At 41.3% G+C, this 20,901-nt stretch overlaps 2 protein-coding genes across 11 annotated transcripts; one reads left to right on the top strand and one right to left on the bottom strand.

Annotated features, from left to right (window-relative positions):
* Window positions 1-6,698: 6,698 nt before the first annotated feature.
* On the top strand, window positions 6,699-16,339 carry LOC115673055 (protein FLOWERING LOCUS D). Of its 7 annotated transcripts, none has more exons than XM_056304776.1 (7): window positions 6,699-8,641; window positions 10,041-10,796; window positions 10,878-10,923; window positions 11,025-11,149; window positions 14,035-14,092; window positions 14,968-15,062; window positions 15,690-16,339. In XM_056304776.1, the coding sequence occupies exons 1-6, from the start codon at window positions 6,835-6,837 to the stop codon at window positions 14,972-14,974; spliced, it is 2,799 nt and encodes a 932-aa protein (XP_056160751.1). In that variant the 5' UTR covers window positions 6,699-6,834; the 3' UTR covers window positions 14,975-15,062; window positions 15,690-16,339. The 7 variants fall into 7 exon arrangements, with proteins under 7 accessions (XP_056160751.1, XP_056160748.1, XP_030450945.1 ...); XM_056304773.1 differs by having other exon boundaries at window positions 14,963-15,058; XM_030595085.2 differs by having other exon boundaries at window positions 14,963-15,062.
* Window positions 16,340-17,123: 784 nt separating this feature from the next.
* On the bottom strand, window positions 17,124-20,877 carry LOC115673295 (uncharacterized). 4 transcript variants are annotated; one of them, XM_056304805.1, is made up of 2 exons: window positions 20,620-20,877; window positions 17,124-18,524 (listed from the first exon to the last, which is right to left on the bottom strand). In XM_056304805.1, the coding sequence occupies exons 1-2, from the start codon at window positions 20,763-20,765 to the stop codon at window positions 17,669-17,671; spliced, it is 1,002 nt and encodes a 333-aa protein (XP_056160780.1). In that variant the 5' UTR covers window positions 20,766-20,877; the 3' UTR covers window positions 17,124-17,668. The 4 variants fall into 4 exon arrangements, with proteins under 4 accessions (XP_056160780.1, XP_030451282.1, XP_030451278.1 ...); XM_030595422.2 differs by having other exon boundaries at window positions 17,124-18,496; window positions 20,620-20,761; XM_030595418.2 differs by having other exon boundaries at window positions 17,124-18,869; window positions 20,620-20,759.
* Between the last annotated feature and the right edge of the window lie 24 nt (window positions 20,878-20,901).

Raw genomic sequence — 20,901 nt, 5'->3', positions numbered from 1 at the left:
TACGATACCCTTCGGTCGTGCATTTTTACCTAAATGGGCTTTCTAACTGCTGCTGCTCGTGTGTAGTGCCATATTTGACATGGATGTTCTTGGCTTATCAAATATAAAAACCTCATTCTGCCCTGATAAAGCTTTTCATTCTATTCTCCTTTTATGCACAACACAGTGTAAGTGATGCATGCGTCACACCAACATCTTCAGCTTGTGCCCCACTTGTTATTATGCTTACATGGAATTAGTTCACCACATATATTGCTGATTGAAGAGAAGCATTGAAGTCATTCTGGTGGTTTAATGAACAGTGCGTGAACAGTCCGAATTTGGAGTATTAATTGCTGTGGAAGTGGTGCGAATCTGGTCAAGAGCATTAAATGTCATCTTCTCGTTGCCAACTTCTTTTATTTTAATGATTTCAAGTTTCTAAGTTTAGATTCAAAGTTTTTGCTGAGTCTTAGGAATTAAATAAGGTTGTTAGAAGCTGATTGAACTCTATGTAAACCCTCTTGGGCGTCACTTTGAGGGATGACCATTTTGAATGAATATTGAGAGTTTTCTCTTGCAATTCTATTGCAAAACTTAAGGTTTCTGTATCACTTAGTGGATTCTAAGTGTGGTGAGCCTCCTTGAGTATCTGTATCCTTGTTTGGTGGTGGTTCGACCTATATCCAAACCTGGTGGTGAGCTCGTCCAATTTATCCTTCTGTTTTCGCACAACAAAACCTAACCTTTTCGCAACCAAGCGAAACCGATTCGCATCATTTGGCGCCGTCTGTGGGAAAAGGTTCCATTTGTGCAAATTTCCTATTCCAAACACCCCTTTTCACCTTCTTAAACACTTACCAGCCTAAAAATCACTTCTTTTCAGCCTAAACACTTATTACAGTCCCTAAAACGCTCCAGACTTTGAGTATTGAAATGGCAAACGAATTTCAACGTGGATTGACGTTTGAACAAGCTCGCTCTATGCGAATGGAACGTGAAATCGCAGATCTCAGACGCCAATTGCAGCAGCTCTTGAATGATCGAGGAGCAGCATCTTCCAACGTAAGTTCTGGAGAGGAAGAGGACAATCCTTTTCACGAGCAGCCAAGTGACGATGAGATTCAAGGAAGGAGGCAGCCCAGATTTCGTCCTCAAAAGAATGACTCTGATATTAAGGTTGAAATACCAGAGTTTGAAGGTAAACTCTCACCTGATGACTTCCTTGATTGGCTCCATACAATAGAAAGAGTGTTTGAATATAAGGAGTATTCGGAGGAGAAGAAAGTTAAAATTGCAGCCTTGAAATTGCGAAAATATGCAAGCCTATGGTGGGAAAACCTTAAAGCTCAGCGAGTTCGTGAGGGAAAGAGCAAAATTCGTACTTGGGATAAGATGAAGAGAGAGATGAAGAAGCGTTTCTTACCCGAGAACTATAGGCAAGATCTGTTCTTAAAGCTTCATTCTTTGAAACAAAATGATCTGAGTGTTGAAGAGTATACTCGGGAATTTGAACAACTCATGATGAAGTGTGATGTTTCTGAGTCCCAAGAACAAACAATCGCTCGTTATTTGGGTGGTTTGAAGAAACATATTGCTGACTCAGTGGATTTACAGCCATATTGGAGTTTTCTTGATGTATGCAAGCTTGCCTATAAAGTTGAGAAGCAACAAGACACCTCCAAGAAATCGGCTTACAAACCATTCATAAAGGGAGCTTCTTCCAGCAAAGGGAGTTCGTCTTTTCAAGTTGAGAAGACCACGGTGAGAAAGGACAAGGCAAAAGTTGATTCTCAGCCCATGACAACCGCTAAGGAGAGAAGATGTTTCAAATGTTAAGGATATGGGATATTGCATCTGAATGTCCCAATCGGCGCACAATCACTCTCAAAGAAGTCGTAGAAACTAACGTCGAAGAAGATGAACCAATTTGGGATCCAGATGAAGAGGAAGAGTATGTGGAGCAACCTGATGATGGTGAACTACTTGTGATTCGCAAGTCTTTGAATTCAAATATGGCGCCTATGGAAGAGCAAAGAGAGAACATCTTTCAAACAAGATGTACCATCAAAGGGAAGGTATGCCATGTTATTGTTGATAGTGGTAGCTGCACTAATGTTGCTTCCGCGACCATGATTGAAAAGTTAAGTTTACCTACGATGTCACACCCTCAGCCTTACAAACTCCAATGGCTAAACAAGGGGAGTGATGTGAAGGTAACTAAACAAGCATTAATCTCATTTTCAATTGGGAAACATTATCAAGATAAGGTTACGTGTGATATAATCCCTATGGATGCTTGCCATTTGTTACTTGGAAGACCATGGCAGTATGATCGAAAGGCGATGCACGATGGATTCAAGAATACTTATTCTATCCATTTAGGGCGAGAAAAGAATCACTCTTACCCCATTGTCTCCAAGCTGTGATGAACGTGCTCGACATGAAGAGAATGGAGTAGCTGGCCATTTTCTTAGCTAGGCTGAACTTCGTGAAACTTGCTTGAAGAAGCAACAAATTTATGCGCTACTTTTGCTTGAGCAGAATGTGGTCCATGAAGATTTGATTCATCCTTTAGTCATGACATTGCTGAATGAGTTTGCTGATGTCTTCCCTGAAGAGATGCCATCCGGCTTACCTCCAAAGAGGGAGATTCAACACCAAATTGATTTAATGCCCGGCGTACCGTTACCAAACAAACCGGCATATAGATGCAACCCGGAGGAGACTAAAGAGCTTCAACGACAAGTAGATGAGCTGATCTCCAAAGGCTACGTACGAGAGAGCTTGAGTCCATGTTCTGTACCAGCCATTTTGGTCCCCAAGAAGGATGGTTCGTGGAGGATGTGTATGGACAGCCGTGCCATCAACAAAATTACGGTAAAGTACCGTTATCCCATTCCACGACTTGATGATATGCTAGATGAATTGCATGGTGCCACTATTTTTTCTAAGGTAGATCTTCGGAGTGGTTATCATCAAATTCGAATGAAGGAAGGTGATGAGTGGAAAACGGCTTTCAAAACCAAGGGAGGCCTCTATGAGTGGCTTGTCATGCCATTCGGGTTATCCAATGCCCCTAGTACGTTCATGAGGCTAATGAACCATATTCTGAAGCCATTTATTGGAAAATTTGTTGTTGTATACTTTGATGATATCCTTGTTTACAAAGAAATGAGGAAGAACACTTACAGCATTTGAGGAAGCTATTTGAAGAATTGCGTATTCAGCGATTATTTGGCAATCTGAAAAAGTGTCATTTTTTTACCTCAAGTGTTGTCTTCTTGGGATATGTTATTTCAAGTGAAGGCATTCAAGTGGATGAAAGTAAGATAGAAGCAATCCAAACCTGGCCGACACCCCAATCTGTTCATGACGTGAGGAGTTTTCACGGTTTGGCTTCTTTTTATCGTCGCTTCATTAAAAATTTCAGCACTATTATTGCCCCACTTACCGATTGCTTGAAGGGAGAAAAGTTTTTATGGACTTCTATGGCTCAGCGAAGCTTCGAGGCTATTAAAATGAAGCTTTGTGAGGCCCCGGTCCTTGCACTTCCCAACTTTGAAAAGCTTTTTGAAGTTGAATGTGATGCATCTGGCATTGGAATTGGAGGAGTTCTACTTCAGCAAAATCGACCAATCGCTTATTTTAGCGAGAAGCTCAATAGCTCTAAGCTGAACTATTCAACCTATGACAAAGAATTTTATGCCATCATTCAAGCATTGGAGCATTGGAGCCATTATTTGCTGCCAAAGGAGTTTGTTTTGCATTCAGATCATGAAGCCTTGAAGTTCATCAATGGCCAACACAAGCTGAATAAAAGGCATGCTAAATGGGTTGAGTATCTTCAATCCTACTCTTTTGTGATCAAGTACAAGACTGGACGTACGAATGTTGTGGCTGATGCACTCTCCCGGAGACATTCTTTTCTGACCTTGATGGATTCCAAGCTTTTAGGATTTGAGGTAATCAAAGAACTCTATGCTGATGATGTAGACTTCAATCCTATATTTACAGCATGCAAGAAAGGTGCAGCAGATCATTTCCATATCCAAAATGGTTTTCTCTTCAAAGACAACAAGTTGTGCGTTCCTCAAAGTTCCACAAGGGAGTTATTGATTCGAGAAGTTCATGGAGGTGGTATTGCTGGTCATTTTGGAGTCAACAAAACTTTGGCTATGCTACAAGAACATTTTTATTGGCCAAATATGGCGAAGGACGTCCGGAGTATCCTTAAGCGCCGTGTGACGTGCCAAAAGGCCAAGAGCCACGTTCTTCCACAAGGATTATACATGCCATTGCCAATTCCTAAAGTTCCATGGGAAGCTGTGAGTATGGATTTTGTCCTTGGTTTGCCGAGAACTCAAAGGCAAAAGGATGCTGTTATGGTGGTTGTGGATCGATTCTCGAAAATGGCTCATTTTGTGCCTTGCCATAAAACCGACGATGCTTCTCACATTGCTGACTTATATTTTCGTGAGATCATTCGACTCCATGGAGTTCCTCGCACTATTGTATCAGATCAGGATAGCAAATTTCTAAGTGGTTTCTGGAAGACTTTATGGAGTAAGCTTGGCACAAAACTTCTATTCAGCACATCATGTCACCCACAAACCGATGGGCAGACCGAAGTTGTTAATCGTACGATGGGAGCTATATTGAGAACTTTAGTGTCCAAAAATCAGAAAGATTGGGACTTAAAGCTTGCTCATGCTGAGTTTGCCTACAATCGAGCTCCTAATCGCACCACAAAGTGCTCTCCTTTCGAAGTTGTTTATGGAATCAATCCACTTACTCCTGTGGATTTGCTGCCCTTGCCAACCAAGGATTTGGTGCATCATGAAGCTGATCAACGCGCTAAAGTGATGAAAGATTTCCATGCAAAGATCAAATCTCAAATTGAGAAGCAAAATGAGATTTATCAGAAAAAGGCTAATAAGAACAGGCGAGCTGTTGTTTTTCATCCAGGAGACTTAGTTTGGATTCATTTGAGAAAAGAGAGATTTCCTTCTAAGCGCAAGTCGAAGCTAATGCCGAGAGCCGAAGGACCATTCAAGGTTTTGGAACGAATCAACGACAATGCCTACAAGATTGATATACCAGGTGATTTTAATGTTTCAGCAACCTTTAATGTTCGAGATCTCTCTCCATATGAGTCAGACGAAGATTATCAAGATTTGAAGACAAATCTTTTTCAGCAAAGGGAGGATGATGCATGCGTCACACCAACATCTTCAGCTTGTGCCCCACTTGTTATTATGCTTACATGGAATTAGTTCACCACATATATTGCTGATTGAAGAGAAGCATTGAAGTCATTCTGGTGGTTTAATGAACAGTGCGTGAACAGTCCGAATTTGGAGTATTAATTGCTGTGGAAGTGGTGCGAATCTGGTCAAGAGCATTAAATGTCATCTTCTCGTTGCCAACTTCTTTTATTTTAATGATTTCAAGTTTCTAAGTTTAGATTCAAAGTTTTTGCTGAGTCTTAGGAATTAAATAAGGTTGTTAGAAGCTGATTGAACTCTATGTAAACCCTCTTGGGCGTCACTTTGAGGGATGACCATTTTGAATGAATATTGAGAGTTTTCTCTTGCAATTCTATTACAAAACTTAAGGTTTCTGTATCACTTAGTGGATTCTAAGTGTGGTGAGCCTCCTTGAGCATCTGTATCCTTGTTTGGTGGTGGTTCGACCTATATCCAAACCTGGTGGTGAGCTCGTCCAATTTATCCTTCTGTTTTCGCACGACAAAACCTAACCTTTTCGCAACCAAGCGAAACCGATTCGCATCAGTAAGTAAGTACTTCCTTTTTTCCAGGGTAAGTGAGATTGATAATCTTGAATCCGGATAAGAGAGTTTCATCTGGTGCACATATTGAGCTCTGCAGAAGATGAAGAATTGCTACCTGTCTCTGTAATGGGTCGGTGGCAAAAGAAAAGTATTTACTCACAAAAGAAAACAACTTTAAAACAATGGAACAAATGTAGACATTGATTTGATGCCAAGAATATAAAGAGAGATCTAACAAAAGTGCATATTTCACAACTCTTACATTGGAAGGGAACGTAATCTTCCACCCATTGACTGGCAGAAGTAGTGAAAAAGAATAAAAGTGCAAATTTCACAAATCTTACATTGGTCTTGCAGTTGATCCGTGTGCACTTTAATCCAATTGAACTTGAGAAAAAGATAACAAAACACAAACTGGGATCCAACCGAATGCGATTAAAGTGTTAACAATTGCGATTTGCATATCACTCTAATCAAATCATCTACCGTCCAAGTAATTTAAATGACAAACGCAGACTCAAGATTGCAACACAAGAAATTCAGATACCGCACCCCATCGATTGGAAACGCAAATCAAAGCCGATTAAAAAACATCTAATCGGGCTCAACTTCACTCGAAATCTGGCCCGATACCCGATTCCGTCTCACTAAAACACCTTCAATTGAATATTTTCCGAAAAAGAGGGAAAGAAGAAGAAATGAGCCGATCACATTACCTCGCTCGGGGGGGGCACGTGCGTCTCGTGCATGGCTTTGCGCTTCGACCGCGACGGCCTCGAATCCCGAGGTTGTCTAGTCTTGTCAGTTGTCAGCTCCATGTCCGCCTTTTGAGCGCGCGCTCGAACTCGGATTCCAACGGACGTAACGACTAAAAACCGTTCGAGTGTTTTTCTCTCGGCGACCGACCAAACACAGAGGAAGGAAACCCACCTTCTTCTTCGCTCTCTTCTCAGTCGTCACTCCTCACTCAACTCTCGTCTCTCTCATTTCTTCTTCCAAAACCCTACTCTTTTCTCTCTCTCTGTCGATCGATCGAATCGCAGCGAGACAGAGCGGCGAAGATGGAGCCTCCGAGCGATTCGCCCGACCCGTTCGCTGAATTCCCTCCCCTCGAGTTCTACCCCTTCGAGCCCCTCCCAAACCCCACCCCCACCCCCATCCCCGTCCCTCCCCCGCCCCCCGTCCCTCCCTCCCCTCAGAACCCTAGCTCCGCGTCGCCCTCGGCCTCCGGCTCCGCCTACAACCCCCTCCTCTCCTTCACCATCCCCAAGAAGCGTCGGCGAGGCCGGTCGCAGCGGAACGTCGCTCCCTTCCAGCTCCCTCCCTTGCCGCTGTCGTCCGGTAATCCTGGCTCCGCGTCCGCGTCGGCATCGGCGGCCTCTTCGTCCGCTCTGCCGCCGGCTGCTGCTGCTGCTGCTTCGAGTAAGCCCGCTCTGGGAAACCCTAGCTCTGTCCCCGACGCTTCTGATGAGATCATCGTGATCAATAGAGAGTCCACGGGTGAGGCCTTGATCGCGCTCACGGCCGGGTTCCCCGCTGACTCGCTCACCGACGAAGAGATCGATTTCGGCGTTGTGCCGGTGATTGGTGGGATCGAACAGGTTAACTATATTTTGATTAGGAACCACATCATTGCGAAATGGCGCGAGAATGTGTCCAATTGGGTTACCAAGGAGATGTTTGTGGATGTGATTCCTAAACAGTGCACTTCTCTACTGGACTCTGCTTATGATTACTTGGTTTCTCATGGGTATATTAATTTTGGGGTTGCGCCCGCAATTAAAGAGAAGATTCCAGCAGAGCCGAGCAGGCATAGCGTGGTTATTGTCGGCGCTGGGCTTGCAGGATTGGCTGCAGCACGGCATTTAATGCGGTTAGGTTTTAAGGTGACAGTTTTGGAGGGTAGGAAGAGAGCAGGTGGGAGGGTTTATACAAAGAAGATGGAAGGGGGGAACAAATTATCAGCTGCTGCCGATTTAGGGGGAAGTGTATTGACTGGGACATTGGGGAACCCCCTCGGGATTGTTGCTCGGCAGCTAGGGCATCCACTTCACAAGGTGAGGGATAAATGCCCTCTTTATAGGGTGGATGGGAAGCCGGTTGACCCTGACATCGACATGAAGGTTGAGACTGCTTTTAATCGTCTCTTGGATAAGGCTAGCAGGCTTAGGCAGTCGATGGGAGAGGTTTCCATGGATGTTTCACTTGGATCTGCCCTGGAAACGTTTAGGCCGGTTTATGGGGATGCTGTAAATGCTGAGGAAATGAACTTGTTCAATTGGCATCTTGCCAATTTGGAATATGCTAATGCAGGTTTGCTCTCAAAGCTTTCCCTTGCATTTTGGGACCAGGATGATCCTTATGATATGGGAGGTGATCACTGTTTTTTGCATGGAGGGAATGGAAGGCTGGTTCAGGCTTTGGCTGAGAATGTACCGATTTTGTACGAGAGAACTGTGCATACTATCAGATATGGCAATGATGGTGTGCAAGTCATGGCGGGTAGCCAGGTTTTTGAGGGTGATATGGCACTTTGTACCGTTCCTCTTGGTGTTTTGAAAAGTGGGTCTATCAAGTTTATTCCTGAGTTGCCTCAGAGAAAGCTTGACGGGATAAAGAGGCTGGGATTTGGACTGCTAAATAAGGTTGCAATGCTTTTTCCTCATGTGTTTTGGGGCACAGATCTTGACACCTTTGGACACTTAAAAGATGATCCAAGCCGCCGCGGGGAGTTCTTTTTGTTTTATAGCTACGCAACAGTTGCAGGTGGTCCTCTCTTGATTGCATTAGTAGCTGGGGAAGCTGCACACAAGTTCGAGAGCATGCCCCCTACTGATGCAGTGACGCGGGTTCTTCAAATTCTTAAGGGTAACAGCCTTTAATTAAAATAAACTATTCTGCTTTATTTACAAGAGTCTGATAAATTTATTAATGGCCAGTTAATGAGTGCAAAAACTTGCTTTAAAAAAAGAGTGGAAAAAGTGGAACATGTAATTGATCCTTCATAATTGCGAAAACCAATATCATGGACTTTTAGTGTAGTTGTTGTCAGAATATTTCAGTTATAGATATGTTTTCTACCCAAAATATATGATTGTCCTTACTATGTTGAGCAATCTGACTGTATCATTTGAATCTATGTCGCGACTTAGATTCTGTTTTTTTTTATTTTTCTTTTTAAATTTATGGACCGTGCTAGTCCTGAGTTTACCTGATTTTCTCTTGTCTGATTTTTTAGGACCATTGAGATGATTATCCAATATATCACATATGCACAGAAGAGAATGCATGATTGCATGATTGGACAAAGAAGGTGCATGGGCATTTTTTAGGTGACTAGTAAATGTATTGCCGGACCAAAATAGCTGCAGAAGATGTATTACTTGTTAAAAAAAGATACGTAGAAATTATGGCGTGCTATGTGCAAACACTATGTGTAGTATTTGGACTTGACATATTATGTAGTTGATGGACTATATTGGATGTCAGAGGTTACTGTATGCATTATGGCCGCATTTAAATAGCATGCTGCCTAAAATGATGGATATCATAGCATGCAAATTGGATAAATTATGGCTCAGATTTGATGTTGACATATTAAGTAGTTTTAGATTCTAATATAACTCAGAGAACTTCTTATTTAGCCTGTAGTCTGTTTTGAAGTGTAAGAAATTTATGACATGGCTTAAAGAGCATAATTCAGCTACTCATTACTTGCTGACCTATCATTTGTTTAGTATCTTCAGGAAGCACTTGCAAGTTTGTTGCAGGTCACTTGGAATAGATAATGAGTGTATTGAGGTTGAATCTAATCTATGAATATATTCACACCACTAGGTTCCTTTCGCACTATGGTGGTTGATATGATAGTTAAATAATGTTGGTTGGTTGATTCTCTTTTATTGTATGGCACTTGCAAGTTTAGCCCGTTTGTTGTTGTAGTTTGTGTCCCTGTGAAATATTATTGCTAATATTGGCATGATATCTTAGTTTGAGTGAAGTATCTGCTGCTCTTACCCCCATCCATGTAAACTAAGAAAGCAAATCATTAACAACGTCCAGCGGCCACCATTTGTAGCTTTTCTTCTGCCTTGATCCTGTTTTTCTTAGTCTTTTGGAGTTTTTAGATCAAAGACAAAGTCTTGGTATGGGGAGAGCAGTTAGTGTACTATGGCTGGTTTCTTGGGCTGTTCATGCAATGAAGTTGAATTGTTGTGTAGATAATTATCCGTAACTGTTCACTTATTGTTAATATCTGGGAGTGCAGGTATCTATGAACCGCAGGGGATTAAGGTACCAGATCCTATCCAAACTGTCTGCACCAGGTGGGGTGGTGATCCTTTTAGCCTTGGTTCATACTCTAATGTGGCGGTAGGTGCCTCCGGAGATGACTATGATATTTTAGCTGAAAGTGTGGGAGATGCAAGGCTCTTCTTTGCCGGGGAGGCAACTACCAGAAGGTATCCTGCAACTATGCATGGGGCCTTTGTGACTGGGCTGAGAGAAGCTGCTAATATGGTTCATCATGCTAATGCTCGTGCTTCAAAGAAAAAGATTGACCAGACTCCATCGAAGAATGCCCATTCCTGTGCTTCCATTCTAGCTGACTTATTCAGGGAACCTGATTTGGAATTTGGGAGTTTTGCTGTCATTTATGAGAAGAACTCTGACCCCAGTGCTGGTGCAATTTTGAGAGTGACTTTTAGTGAGCCTCGTAAAAAAGCTCATGATGGTCTGAAGTCAGACCAGCATACCAATAAACTACTATTTCAACAGCTTCAGTCACATTTTAATCAGCAACAACAACTTCACATTTACACCTTGTTGTCAAAGCAACAGGCTCTTGAGCTCAGAGAAGTGAGAGGAGGTGATGAGATGAGGTTTTATCATCTTTCTGAAAAGCTTGGGATAAAATTGGTAGGGAGGAAAGGTTTAGGACCTGCTGCTGATTCTGTGATTGCTTCCATTAAGGCTGAAAGGGGCAAGCGCAAACCTGCTTCAGTTTCTTTGGCTACTAAATCAGGTGAGGAATTGGACCGTTATCAAAAGATTAGTGATTTTTGTATAAAAATCTGGTGGTGAAACCTATTTTGATTGTTGGAAGGTACATTGCTAAATAAAAGAGGTGCTCCGAAGCAAAAAGTTGTCAGGTACAACACTTAGACCTAGCATAAGTTCCAATTGCTTTTTTGTTGCTAGATATAGCTAAATCTGTCTAGTAATTCCAATCTTTCTGTTCAAAATACCTCAGAAAAGCTAAAATAGTGGGCAAAAGTGGAGGTCTGGGAGCTCTTCCTGGTTTGAATGCTGAAAGCAGTAAGGTGACACATGATGTTAAGAGCACAAATCAAGCCACTCCTGGCCCATCTGAGACAGGTAGACATAGACCTTCGCGAGCAAAACAATCTGTTGCTCGAAAATAGATTTTCTATTTGTCCATTTAACATACTTGTCAATTATTTCATTCGGCATATTCACCATTTGACTAAACCTCATTCCTACCTCAGAAAATGAGTGGGTTAAACTTCTTGCATATGTATGCAACAAGAATTGTTTAGTACTCTTCTGTTTTCAGTTCCTGATTTCAGCTATTTACCGAATTGATGGGTGCACTATACATGAAGTTTATTAGCACTTGTCTATTTCTGTATCAGCTTGTCGATTCACCAACCTTTGTTTTCATGAAATGCTGAGATTGAAAGGATATATGTCTTTACTTTGGTTGTTATACATTGACGATTTCTCCATTCCATTCCTCTTTGGTTGGTGGGAATGGGATAAACAGAATGCTATGAGATTGGAATTGGCAATATGGAATCGTGTGTGCGCACTTGAGAGAGAGAGAGAGACAGAGAGAGAGAGAGAGAGAGAGAGAGAGAGAGAGAGAGAGAGAGAGAGAGAGAGAGAGAGAGAGAGAGAGAGAGTTGAGGTTAGATAATGACTGTGCACCCATTACGGAGAAATGTCATTTTCCTTTCTAGTATTTATCAATTCCACTTGGTAATTCCTCTCATAATCCCACCACCTAGACGTCATGATAAAGGGATAAGTTTCATTCAGGTATTATCTTCTTTCCTCTTCATTTTCTGTCACTAAATGTCAGGGGAGTGATAATAAAGTCCTTAATCCCGTTCCAATGGTTTTTCTCTTGGTAACCAAACAAGGGAGTAGGGTTTTCGTCTATCTTAAACCCTCATCGACCTAATGTTTTGGTCGTACCTAGAAGAACAATATCCCATTTCTGTCGAGAACCTAAAAGCGAACTTGCCTGATGCATTTTGCTTATCTTTGTGAGGTCGAATAAGGGGAAGTGTCTCTTATAGTCATTTTTATCGGCAAAGCAACATGATTCATTTGGCCAAGAGTTGTATCTATAATATGCGTCGTGTGATTTCGTTCCTAGTAGAGAAAAGTCACGATGTTGATGAAGGGCAATCTTGCTAAGACATTCAAAAAAGCGATACAGAACTAAAAAAGGAAAAGATCAAATTATTGAACTAGTGGAATTAAGAAAACTAAAAGTATAGTGAACTAATTGAGTAAAAAAAATACATTGCCAAGTACTCTAATACTAAGTTACAACAAAATCATTGGAATGAACACATTTGAGTTGACATAAGACGATAAAGGAATGAAAGACAACGTGAATCAAGAATGAAGGTTGAGTTGTGTTCAAGTCCCCAGCTAGAATGTGACTCTTGTGAGATTTTGGTGAGACCACTGCTAACTGTTCTAAAAGCTTAAGCTATTAGATGAAGGCGTGGTTTAATAATTAATTACTCTAGCACTCCCCCTCACGCTTAGTCTGGTCTTTTGCCTAGTACTAATAGTGGACATATATAATTGGGAGGGAAATGGGGCCTGGATAGATTTGAACTCAGGACAACAACTTTGATACCATGTGAGATTTTGGTGGGATCACTGCCAACTGTTCTAAAAGCTTAAACTGTTAGATGAAGGCGTGGTTTAATATTTAATTACTCTAATAACTCTCGACTTTCCTTTATGGAAGTTTCAAGGGTAAATTAGTCTTTTTATGATAAATCTAGGAAACAGCGCATAGAATTGGATGTCATCTCTCACTCCACAATTTTGCCGATTGCTCTTTGTAGCTTTTTTGTCAGAATTGCGGGCCTCTTCTACCTAGTCAATATTCATTACCAGTTGGCTCATGGTCTTGTGGGATGATTAGATTAAAGGATTTTAGCTGTATAGTTTGTCTTGGTGTAACATATTTTGGTTATAGATTGAGGAACAATTATTGTCAAGAAGGCATATATATGGCATTTCAAGAATCGGTTAGAAAAGGAAATAGTAACTTATAGCCGGGACTCGGGGGGCTTGTTCAAGACTTACTCCAATAATTAATTAACAGAAAATAAGATATTTTGTTTCGTCTCATTGAATTAGAGATAGGAAAAGAGAGATTTCATTGCTCGTGTATCACTCATATTGCATAATAGCATATCTTTCCGTGGCACCAGTACTTAAAAGTAGGAATGAAATTATTATTACGTGTTATAGATAAATTTCTTTGAGCAACTACATGTTATAGATTCGTAGGCTTAGTTAATGCTCTAGGAGTCAATTATCATTCTACATACTATAGATGTTGGGATTTGTCGTTTTGTTGCACTAGCTCCCTTCTCTTTATTATTTCTTTTTTTTCTCTTTTAGTGGGAATGGATGTGTGACTGATACAACCAAGTAGTCACTGTTTTAAAAATTAATGTCTCGCGATCAGCAGCTCTTTTTTTGGCCCAGAGACGGGCTAGCAGCTAAGCTGGTTGAATGGTGGTTCAAGTTTTGGTAAAATATCATTAATGTTTTAGCGATTGCAACGCTTGTCTTGCTAATGAAAGGAGTGCCTAGCACCCGTCAAAACCCTTTTTGTTGCAAATAACGCCTAGACATATACTTTCATATTAGTAATTGCAGGCTTCTGCCTGGGAGCAATAAATATTTTATTGGCTTGACAACTCTGGAAAAAATCTAATTGCCTCAGTTTGACCAGTTAAACCGGGTCAATACTATTTCAAAACGCTTCCGCCCATACACGGTCAATGGTGTAGTGGGATATGACTTTGGATCGGTTCATGGTTCGACAGGTTGAATTGACTGGTTCATTATGGGTTTGAAAACAATGAATACAAGAGGGTTGTTTCATTGTAGCCGAAGATTCATTGTATATAGCATACTTGTAAATATTTCATATTATTGTAACTGAATATCTGAAGAATATCATTCTTTTTCCTTTGTAGGGCAAGTTCATGATGACATAACGAAGCGGTTAGAAGAAAGTGTACACCTCGCAGACAGGTGAATGGTGAGATCGTACATTTATATGTTCACATTTAGATGGTTTTGGAACTTCGCTTTCATTATTCATTTTGGTAATGATAGTCACTAACAATTTTCACTTATGGCCATTCGATGTTGGTCCAGATTTCATTATTTAACAATCCGAATGCTTCAGGAATTAAAAGTCTGATTTACTTTCCCTGGAAAGTCCCATTGCTGTGTGGGCTCTTTCATAAATATTGTTATTTTAATGATAAGTTTTTTCTAGTAAAATAGCTGATGAACAGAGTTTATGGAGTGAATTGTCGGATTTATGGAGACTCTCCTTTATTAGTCATAATTAAATGCGATTTCTATCTAGGATTTTTCTTTCTCCACTTTCTGGGCAATCTGGTGGAGTTTCTTATTTGCTTAGTTATCCTCGGTCACACTATTTTAATTGCTGTTTTTGCAATAGTTACTCATGCTCTTAATCGAGCATTAGCACACGGTCCAAAATGCCGAACCAAATGGGTCCTTTGTGTAAATTTGAGTGGGTGGCTCTTCCTTGCCTGCATGATGTAATATGAATATTGCAACTTACCGAGAATTAGTCGGCTTCTGAGTGACAGTCATTGATTGTTGGCTTAGAACTGAACTTGAAATCCTGGCTTAGCTTGGCTTTTCTTTGTTAAACTGCTATCTTTCTTCTTCTCTACCACATTTTTTTCCTGTCAAGAGGTCGAAGGCACCGTTTAGTCAGAAAGTATTTAAAGATAATTGCGTCTACTGAACCATTCGAATAGTGTAAATTCTCGAGACACAAATCAAATATAGTGGAGCCCTTACCTCTCTTCTCCCTTTCTGTGAAAGGAAATGCAAAAGAAACTGACTTACTTTGAATTGCAGTTCAGACTATGATCTTCCCCTGCATAAGGGCTAACCTGCAGCTTCCTGTCAAGAAGATAACATACATCGATGACCAGTTAGTTTGTGATGTTTTGGGCAGGTATTTACATCTTTGTATATTGAGAACAGATAAATTTGGTGAATTTTTATTCCATCTTATGGCCTCCTTGATTTGGTCTTGAACTTAGTAGCTGTTCTTCTGCATGATCTTCCACTCGACCTTCGACTGTGCTTACGCCAATATAGTCAAAAATCGATTATGTTGGTTGTTTTAGGAACCAGCCTCTCGACAGTTTATTTCATTGCCTGCATATTGTCGGTCTTTTCATTTAAGACATATAAGGAACTGAGTGCCAAAAGGAGAAAGCACCTAGACAATGTCTTAGCCACTCTGCAAATGTGGATACATCGTCAAGTTAATGGGCCTGTCTGGAATTTATATGGAAAACATAGAGAAAACCTAGATGGCAAATGCCTTTGTACAGTGTCGGGATTTCATTTGGTTCTACTCAGTAGGATCAACTAGTTTTAGTATTAATAAATTTAGCATTTTCAGTGTAGTCAGGTTCATTTAAATACTAATTTTGTTCTTCACAAATTCAAATGTTGACTCTCTGTGGGGAAAAGTTTGTGGCTGGATAATTTGACAGATTCTGACTAGCCTATTTGTCTTGCCTTCTTTCTTATTGCAAGATTGGATCCTCATTTCCTCAAAATATCTCTGCAGGTTGTGCTTTGCATCTATATGGCCTTGCTTGTAATGCTGGTGTCCCTGAGCTGTGTAATGTTGGTTATCGTCGATTAATCATCATGGATCACCAACATTTACATGGCTAATGAAAGCTCCAAATGGATTGTGGCTAGGCTTTGTGAACTAGCAGATGAAAAAGTGTTAAGAAACTCATTCTGAAGCAAGAGCTGGTGAACCAGTTTCCTCCCCTCCACCTCCATGCTAAGAAACTGTCTTCATGAAGGCCTGTATTTCGTTGTCGTACTGGCAATATTCAAATGTGGCATCTCTTTTTGCTGCTGATCGTACTGACTGCTGCCAATCATGCGATAGAATGAGATTACCCTTTACTACCTCAAGGAAGCAGGACTTAGATTTTTTTTTTTTTTGGTGAGACTGTCACAATCATGCTATTTTTTGGAAAACAGTTTAAGGCATGTGGTCAAAGAACTTTTGATGCTTCCAAAGTGTTTATTGGTGAAATTCAGCTATACAACCGAGGTTCAAAGATTCCTCTAGGTGTAACAGAAAGGAGACTCCCTTTTCTCTTGTGAAATTCCAGATACAAATGTAAATACATCAGGTACTTATTTCAATCTAGGCAGATGCCAGTTTGGAAATTGTTATGGAATTCGCATGGGTTTTTTTTGTGGAATTCTGCGTGAGACCTTCTGTTGACTTTGAAATGTGATTCCAAGTTAAACCAAAGGGAAATGTTCTTGGGTTTTATTAGGTGCTGAGTTGTACCTTTTCTGGGGGGTCGCGTGTGCTTTGCTCTTGTACTTTTTTTTTTTTTGGTCGGAAAGTGCTGCTTGTACATGAGGCAGAATCTACACAAATAGACAGGTGAAAGGAGGCCCCCTGTAACCGACTCGAGGAGACAGCAAGCGCCGGTAACTTTCCATCCCTCAGTCAGATGAAGCTGGAGGGCGAGGCAGAACAATTTCCTGGAGTCAAAATGAAAATTAGAAGGCAAACCTGGCCGGTTTAATTGGGTCCCGGAGGTGCAAGGTTTTCTTTCGGTCGCACTTTGCACATACGATTTTTCACTTTTCAAGATATGCTTAACCCTCAGAATACAGATCATCTTAAAGATCTAGAGAGAGGAAAATGTTGTGACAGATCCCGCCGATGTAAGCCAAAAAAAGCCACGCAGTTGGTGTGTGATTTTGTCAGTCTGCATAGACACCAAAGACTAGTACTGAAGTATTCTTATAGCCTATTTCTGCCACAAACGAAGAAAGGTTCAAGAAAAGGCCTGTTATAGGCATCATTGCGGAGTTGCAGCACCAAGTTTGTATTTTGTTGCACTTTAACGGCATTTTTTTGCCTGCCACGGTTTCATCTTGAATTTTATGTTAATCTCCCAGCATGAGGAGGTCTCCCTCTCAACACCGATTTTTTACTGCGTCATTGGAAAATTTTCAACTATTTGTCTCAAAGATTCACCTCATAACTCCTATTGAATAAAACCGGCATAAGTACACGGACATTTATTCCACAACAAGCTACAGATACATCACCTCACTCATTAAAAAAGTTTCTCACAAAGGAGAAACTGTTATAAGCAAGCCAGCAATATACAACTACTTCACAAGAAGATAAAAGAAAAAGCTCAGTTTTGGGAGACTCCTGATGCAGTTCCACATCTAGGAATCGATAAGACGTAATGTTAGGACCCAAGAAACTAGAACATATGCAGAATACATGCACGACTGTCACTGCTGATAAGTTGCTAGGCTGACGCAAGTACTTTCTGCATTTCTCTGAAGCTGCCTTCCGAAAGCAATCTTCCTCTCCGTAGGAGAGCCTTGAGTCATCTGTAACTTTAGCTGCGCTCTCTCTGAAAAGACCACAGTGATGAATTTTTTTTCGTAGTAAGCAATCAGTCAATAGCGATCATCATCTGGACAGATATTTACATCCCAATTGATAAAAGGTACAAGGGTGGTTATTTTAAACAGCGGCGGATCAAGCTAAGCTGTTTCCACATTAGTCGCTCCATTGCAATTATTACGGTGACCAGTCTCTCCCAGCCACTCCTCCAATTTTGCTTCTCTATTAGCTTTAAAACTCTCAAAGTCTTCTGACACTGGCAACAAATGATCGCTTGGCAAGGGGAGAGTAGTGTGGCTTTCTCCTCCTTTCTCTTCTTGCAGTTCTTCAGAAACCTCACTTGATAATGGCAGTTCATCAGACTCAACCACCGGCAGAGTTGAGCTTGAGCTAGTTTCCGCAACTGATGATGGTTCATCAGTATAAATCAAATGTTTCTCACCCTGCATCTGCATAGGTTCTTGGGAATCAAGGTTAGACCACTTAAAATTGCTCGCCCTTTGTTTCGCTGACTTTAGAACATTGGAAAAGTAATTTCCACTCCTTTCACCATCTTGATGGTCAAAAAAGGTAGATCGTCCCCAAGTGGTTGGCCCTGACGAGCCAATTCTTCGCATTTCAAAACCTGAGGATTGGTTGTGTATCAATCCTCTTTTAGGCTGTTTTGCTGACATAATTGCTAGAGATTTGTTGATATCACCAATCATGTCATCAACAATGGGGAACCCACAATCCTTCATTGACCTCATCATTGTAATAGAATCTTCTAAGTCCTCAGTATGCAGATTCGTTGCTTGTGATTTCCCTGCAACATTATTCTTGAGACTAATAACGTTGGGCACTGAATTTTGAGTGTGCTGCAGAATGTAAAATAGCCCCACTGAAGGTTCATTCGCCACATACTTGATCATCTCTGCCAAGCTTTCAGTTATCTCCACAAAGCCATCAACAGTGGAGAATCCATGCATCTTGTTGAAGGTGAATGACAAATCATCACTAGTCTGGTCAATGACTTACACAGGGAAAATCTTTCAAGAAAAAGTAAAGAAACGACTCGAGAAATGGCAAAACTGCCAGTTGCAGACGAGCAAGCATTTACTCTCATAGAATAAATATCATGAACTTTTACAACCAAAAAAATGAACATCAGTTCTTCGGGGAATTAGACCTAATCTTCATTTTAAGGCAAACTGGGACCCGTGTTAGACCTGAATCCCAACCCCAAATTGATAAGTCAGTGCTTTTTTCAGATTTAAGTTGTTCAGGGTCCTTCAGATCCTATTTGCCATTTGGATTGCAACTTTAAAATCCATGTCGATTCACCATTTGCACTTGGAAAACCTGGAACCCGATTGCAATGAAATTGTTACTGTAACAGGATATTGCCAGCCAAAATTTCAAAGGCCATACATTTAGAACTAATGGATCAACAACGTATAGAGAAGGATGTCTTCTGAGGATATAGTGCCTAATCCCCAGCATCTACAGTTCAGGTTCAGCCAAAAAAGAAAAGAAGAAAAGATGTAATTCAGGACCTAAGAAAATGTATGTCCTCCAGTTTCATCCGCCAATTGGTCAAAGGCCACAACTAACAAGTAACATCAGTGTCACCAACTAGGAACATGGTCCAGCAACATATGTACACTTGAGAACCAAAATAATGACTAGAGGGCCTAGCTGTGGAGGAAAACCTAGAATGGTTATGAGATGGCAAGACGTTCTGGTTGGATATATGTTGAGTAAATACATGGAAGTGATTCTCTACTTAGCAAATTTCATTATTTTTTCCTTCGAGATTATTGTGACAATCGCACAAAGATAGTGCGTTAAGTTCGTCATAGCAGCTAGCAAGATCATGACCTTCCAGTCAGCCTTGTGAAATTTCTAATAGTAGCTGAATGACTTCTTTTTACAGTTCGTAAAAGCCATAAGTACATCTAGCACCAAGAACGATATTCTGCTTGCAACTTTTTTAACAATATATACCGTTGCCCTCCAAGCAGAAAAAAGGATGTATCTAAGCGGACACCGTATAGAGTCCCAGCCCCTTAATCTACAACAGGGGAATGACCTGCCCCTATCTTATGTGGAGCTGAACCAGGCTTTCTCTACGTTCCACTGAAACATGCAGGTGCACTCGTTGCTTTTAGGAACAAAAGATGAAACTGGCATAGGCAAAAAGCAGAAGCCACAACAGGGGCAGAATGCCGTATGAGGTAAGGAGGGACATTAACGAGGACGTGGCAGAGATTCAACTGCTAAAACCCACCCTTTTCTGCATCAACTGGAACTACTTCAAATGTGCACTATGAACAGCCAAATGGACAGTTCCTATCTCAAAGCAGACCTCACAAACATTGGGCAGAGTCCAGCTCCTGGGATCTAGTAAACAGAAACAACCCACAGGGCAGGAATGAGAGTGACGACGGCAACACCACTCAAGATTCTATTCAATTCCTCCACCTTCCACATATGTCTCCAACACCATAACTAAATATGCTGCTCTAAATGAAGTCCAGGATTGAAGCCATCAAAATTCGATAATATAAATGTCCGCTGTGGACTACTCTACGCACCTCCCTCTTCCTCTATCCGGCTGTCAAGCAGAACCTTACACAGGTGGGATGCATATGCCTGTGCTGTTCTATTAAATGACAAGCGACAGTGACTGTTTTGTGGCCATTCGCAACTTATTCTCGCAACCCCAGTAACCATTCACCATCGTGCCCGCACACATTAGACCTTCACAATCCCAGGGGTGCCCATTCAAATAATAGATGATTATGTTTAACCATCTAAACTCTAAACGGTCTAACAGCATTTACACACGACACGAATAATCACCAAACGATCAGAGAATCGAATCAACAACCCCATCAATCACAAATCTCGAAAGATTGAGCTCCTAAAGAACTCCTTCAAACCCAGAAGACACATCACGCAGCACAGTACTATACTCTAACTTCGTTTTTCTGAGAAGCCCACAAGCTCCAAACTCGAAAGCACAGTCAATCGGAGAAAACAGGACACGCCGAGCGAGGAACAATTTCCCGAGATGAAACAAGAAAGATTTTGGGATCTCCGTCCTTACCTCAAAGAAGCGGCCTTTCGAGCACTCCCGATCGATTCGCCGCCGGGCCGCCGATCGAGAGAACGGTAGCAAGAACGGGCCCTTTCAAGATCTCCGGCGCCTCGCAAGAAATCAGAACGAACACTCGCGCCGACGACGACGAACATAACATCCAAGAACAAGGACCGTCGCTCGCTCGGCAATGCTGCGTCTTTCCTTACGTTTCACCCTTTTCCTCAACCGACGACAGGTACCTCCGAGAAGCTAACAAAATACAAACACAGTGTGACGAGGACCGCCGAG

This window comes from Syzygium oleosum, unplaced genomic scaffold (assembly GCF_021117445.2).
Source record: "Syzygium oleosum isolate NSW1041296 unplaced genomic scaffold, Sole_v2.1 Sole_v2.02, whole genome shotgun sequence".
Taxonomy (NCBI): Eukaryota; Viridiplantae; Streptophyta; class Magnoliopsida; order Myrtales; family Myrtaceae; genus Syzygium; species Syzygium oleosum.
The sequence above is the reverse complement of the archived record's forward strand: the minus strand, read 5'-3'. Positions and strand labels throughout refer to the sequence as shown.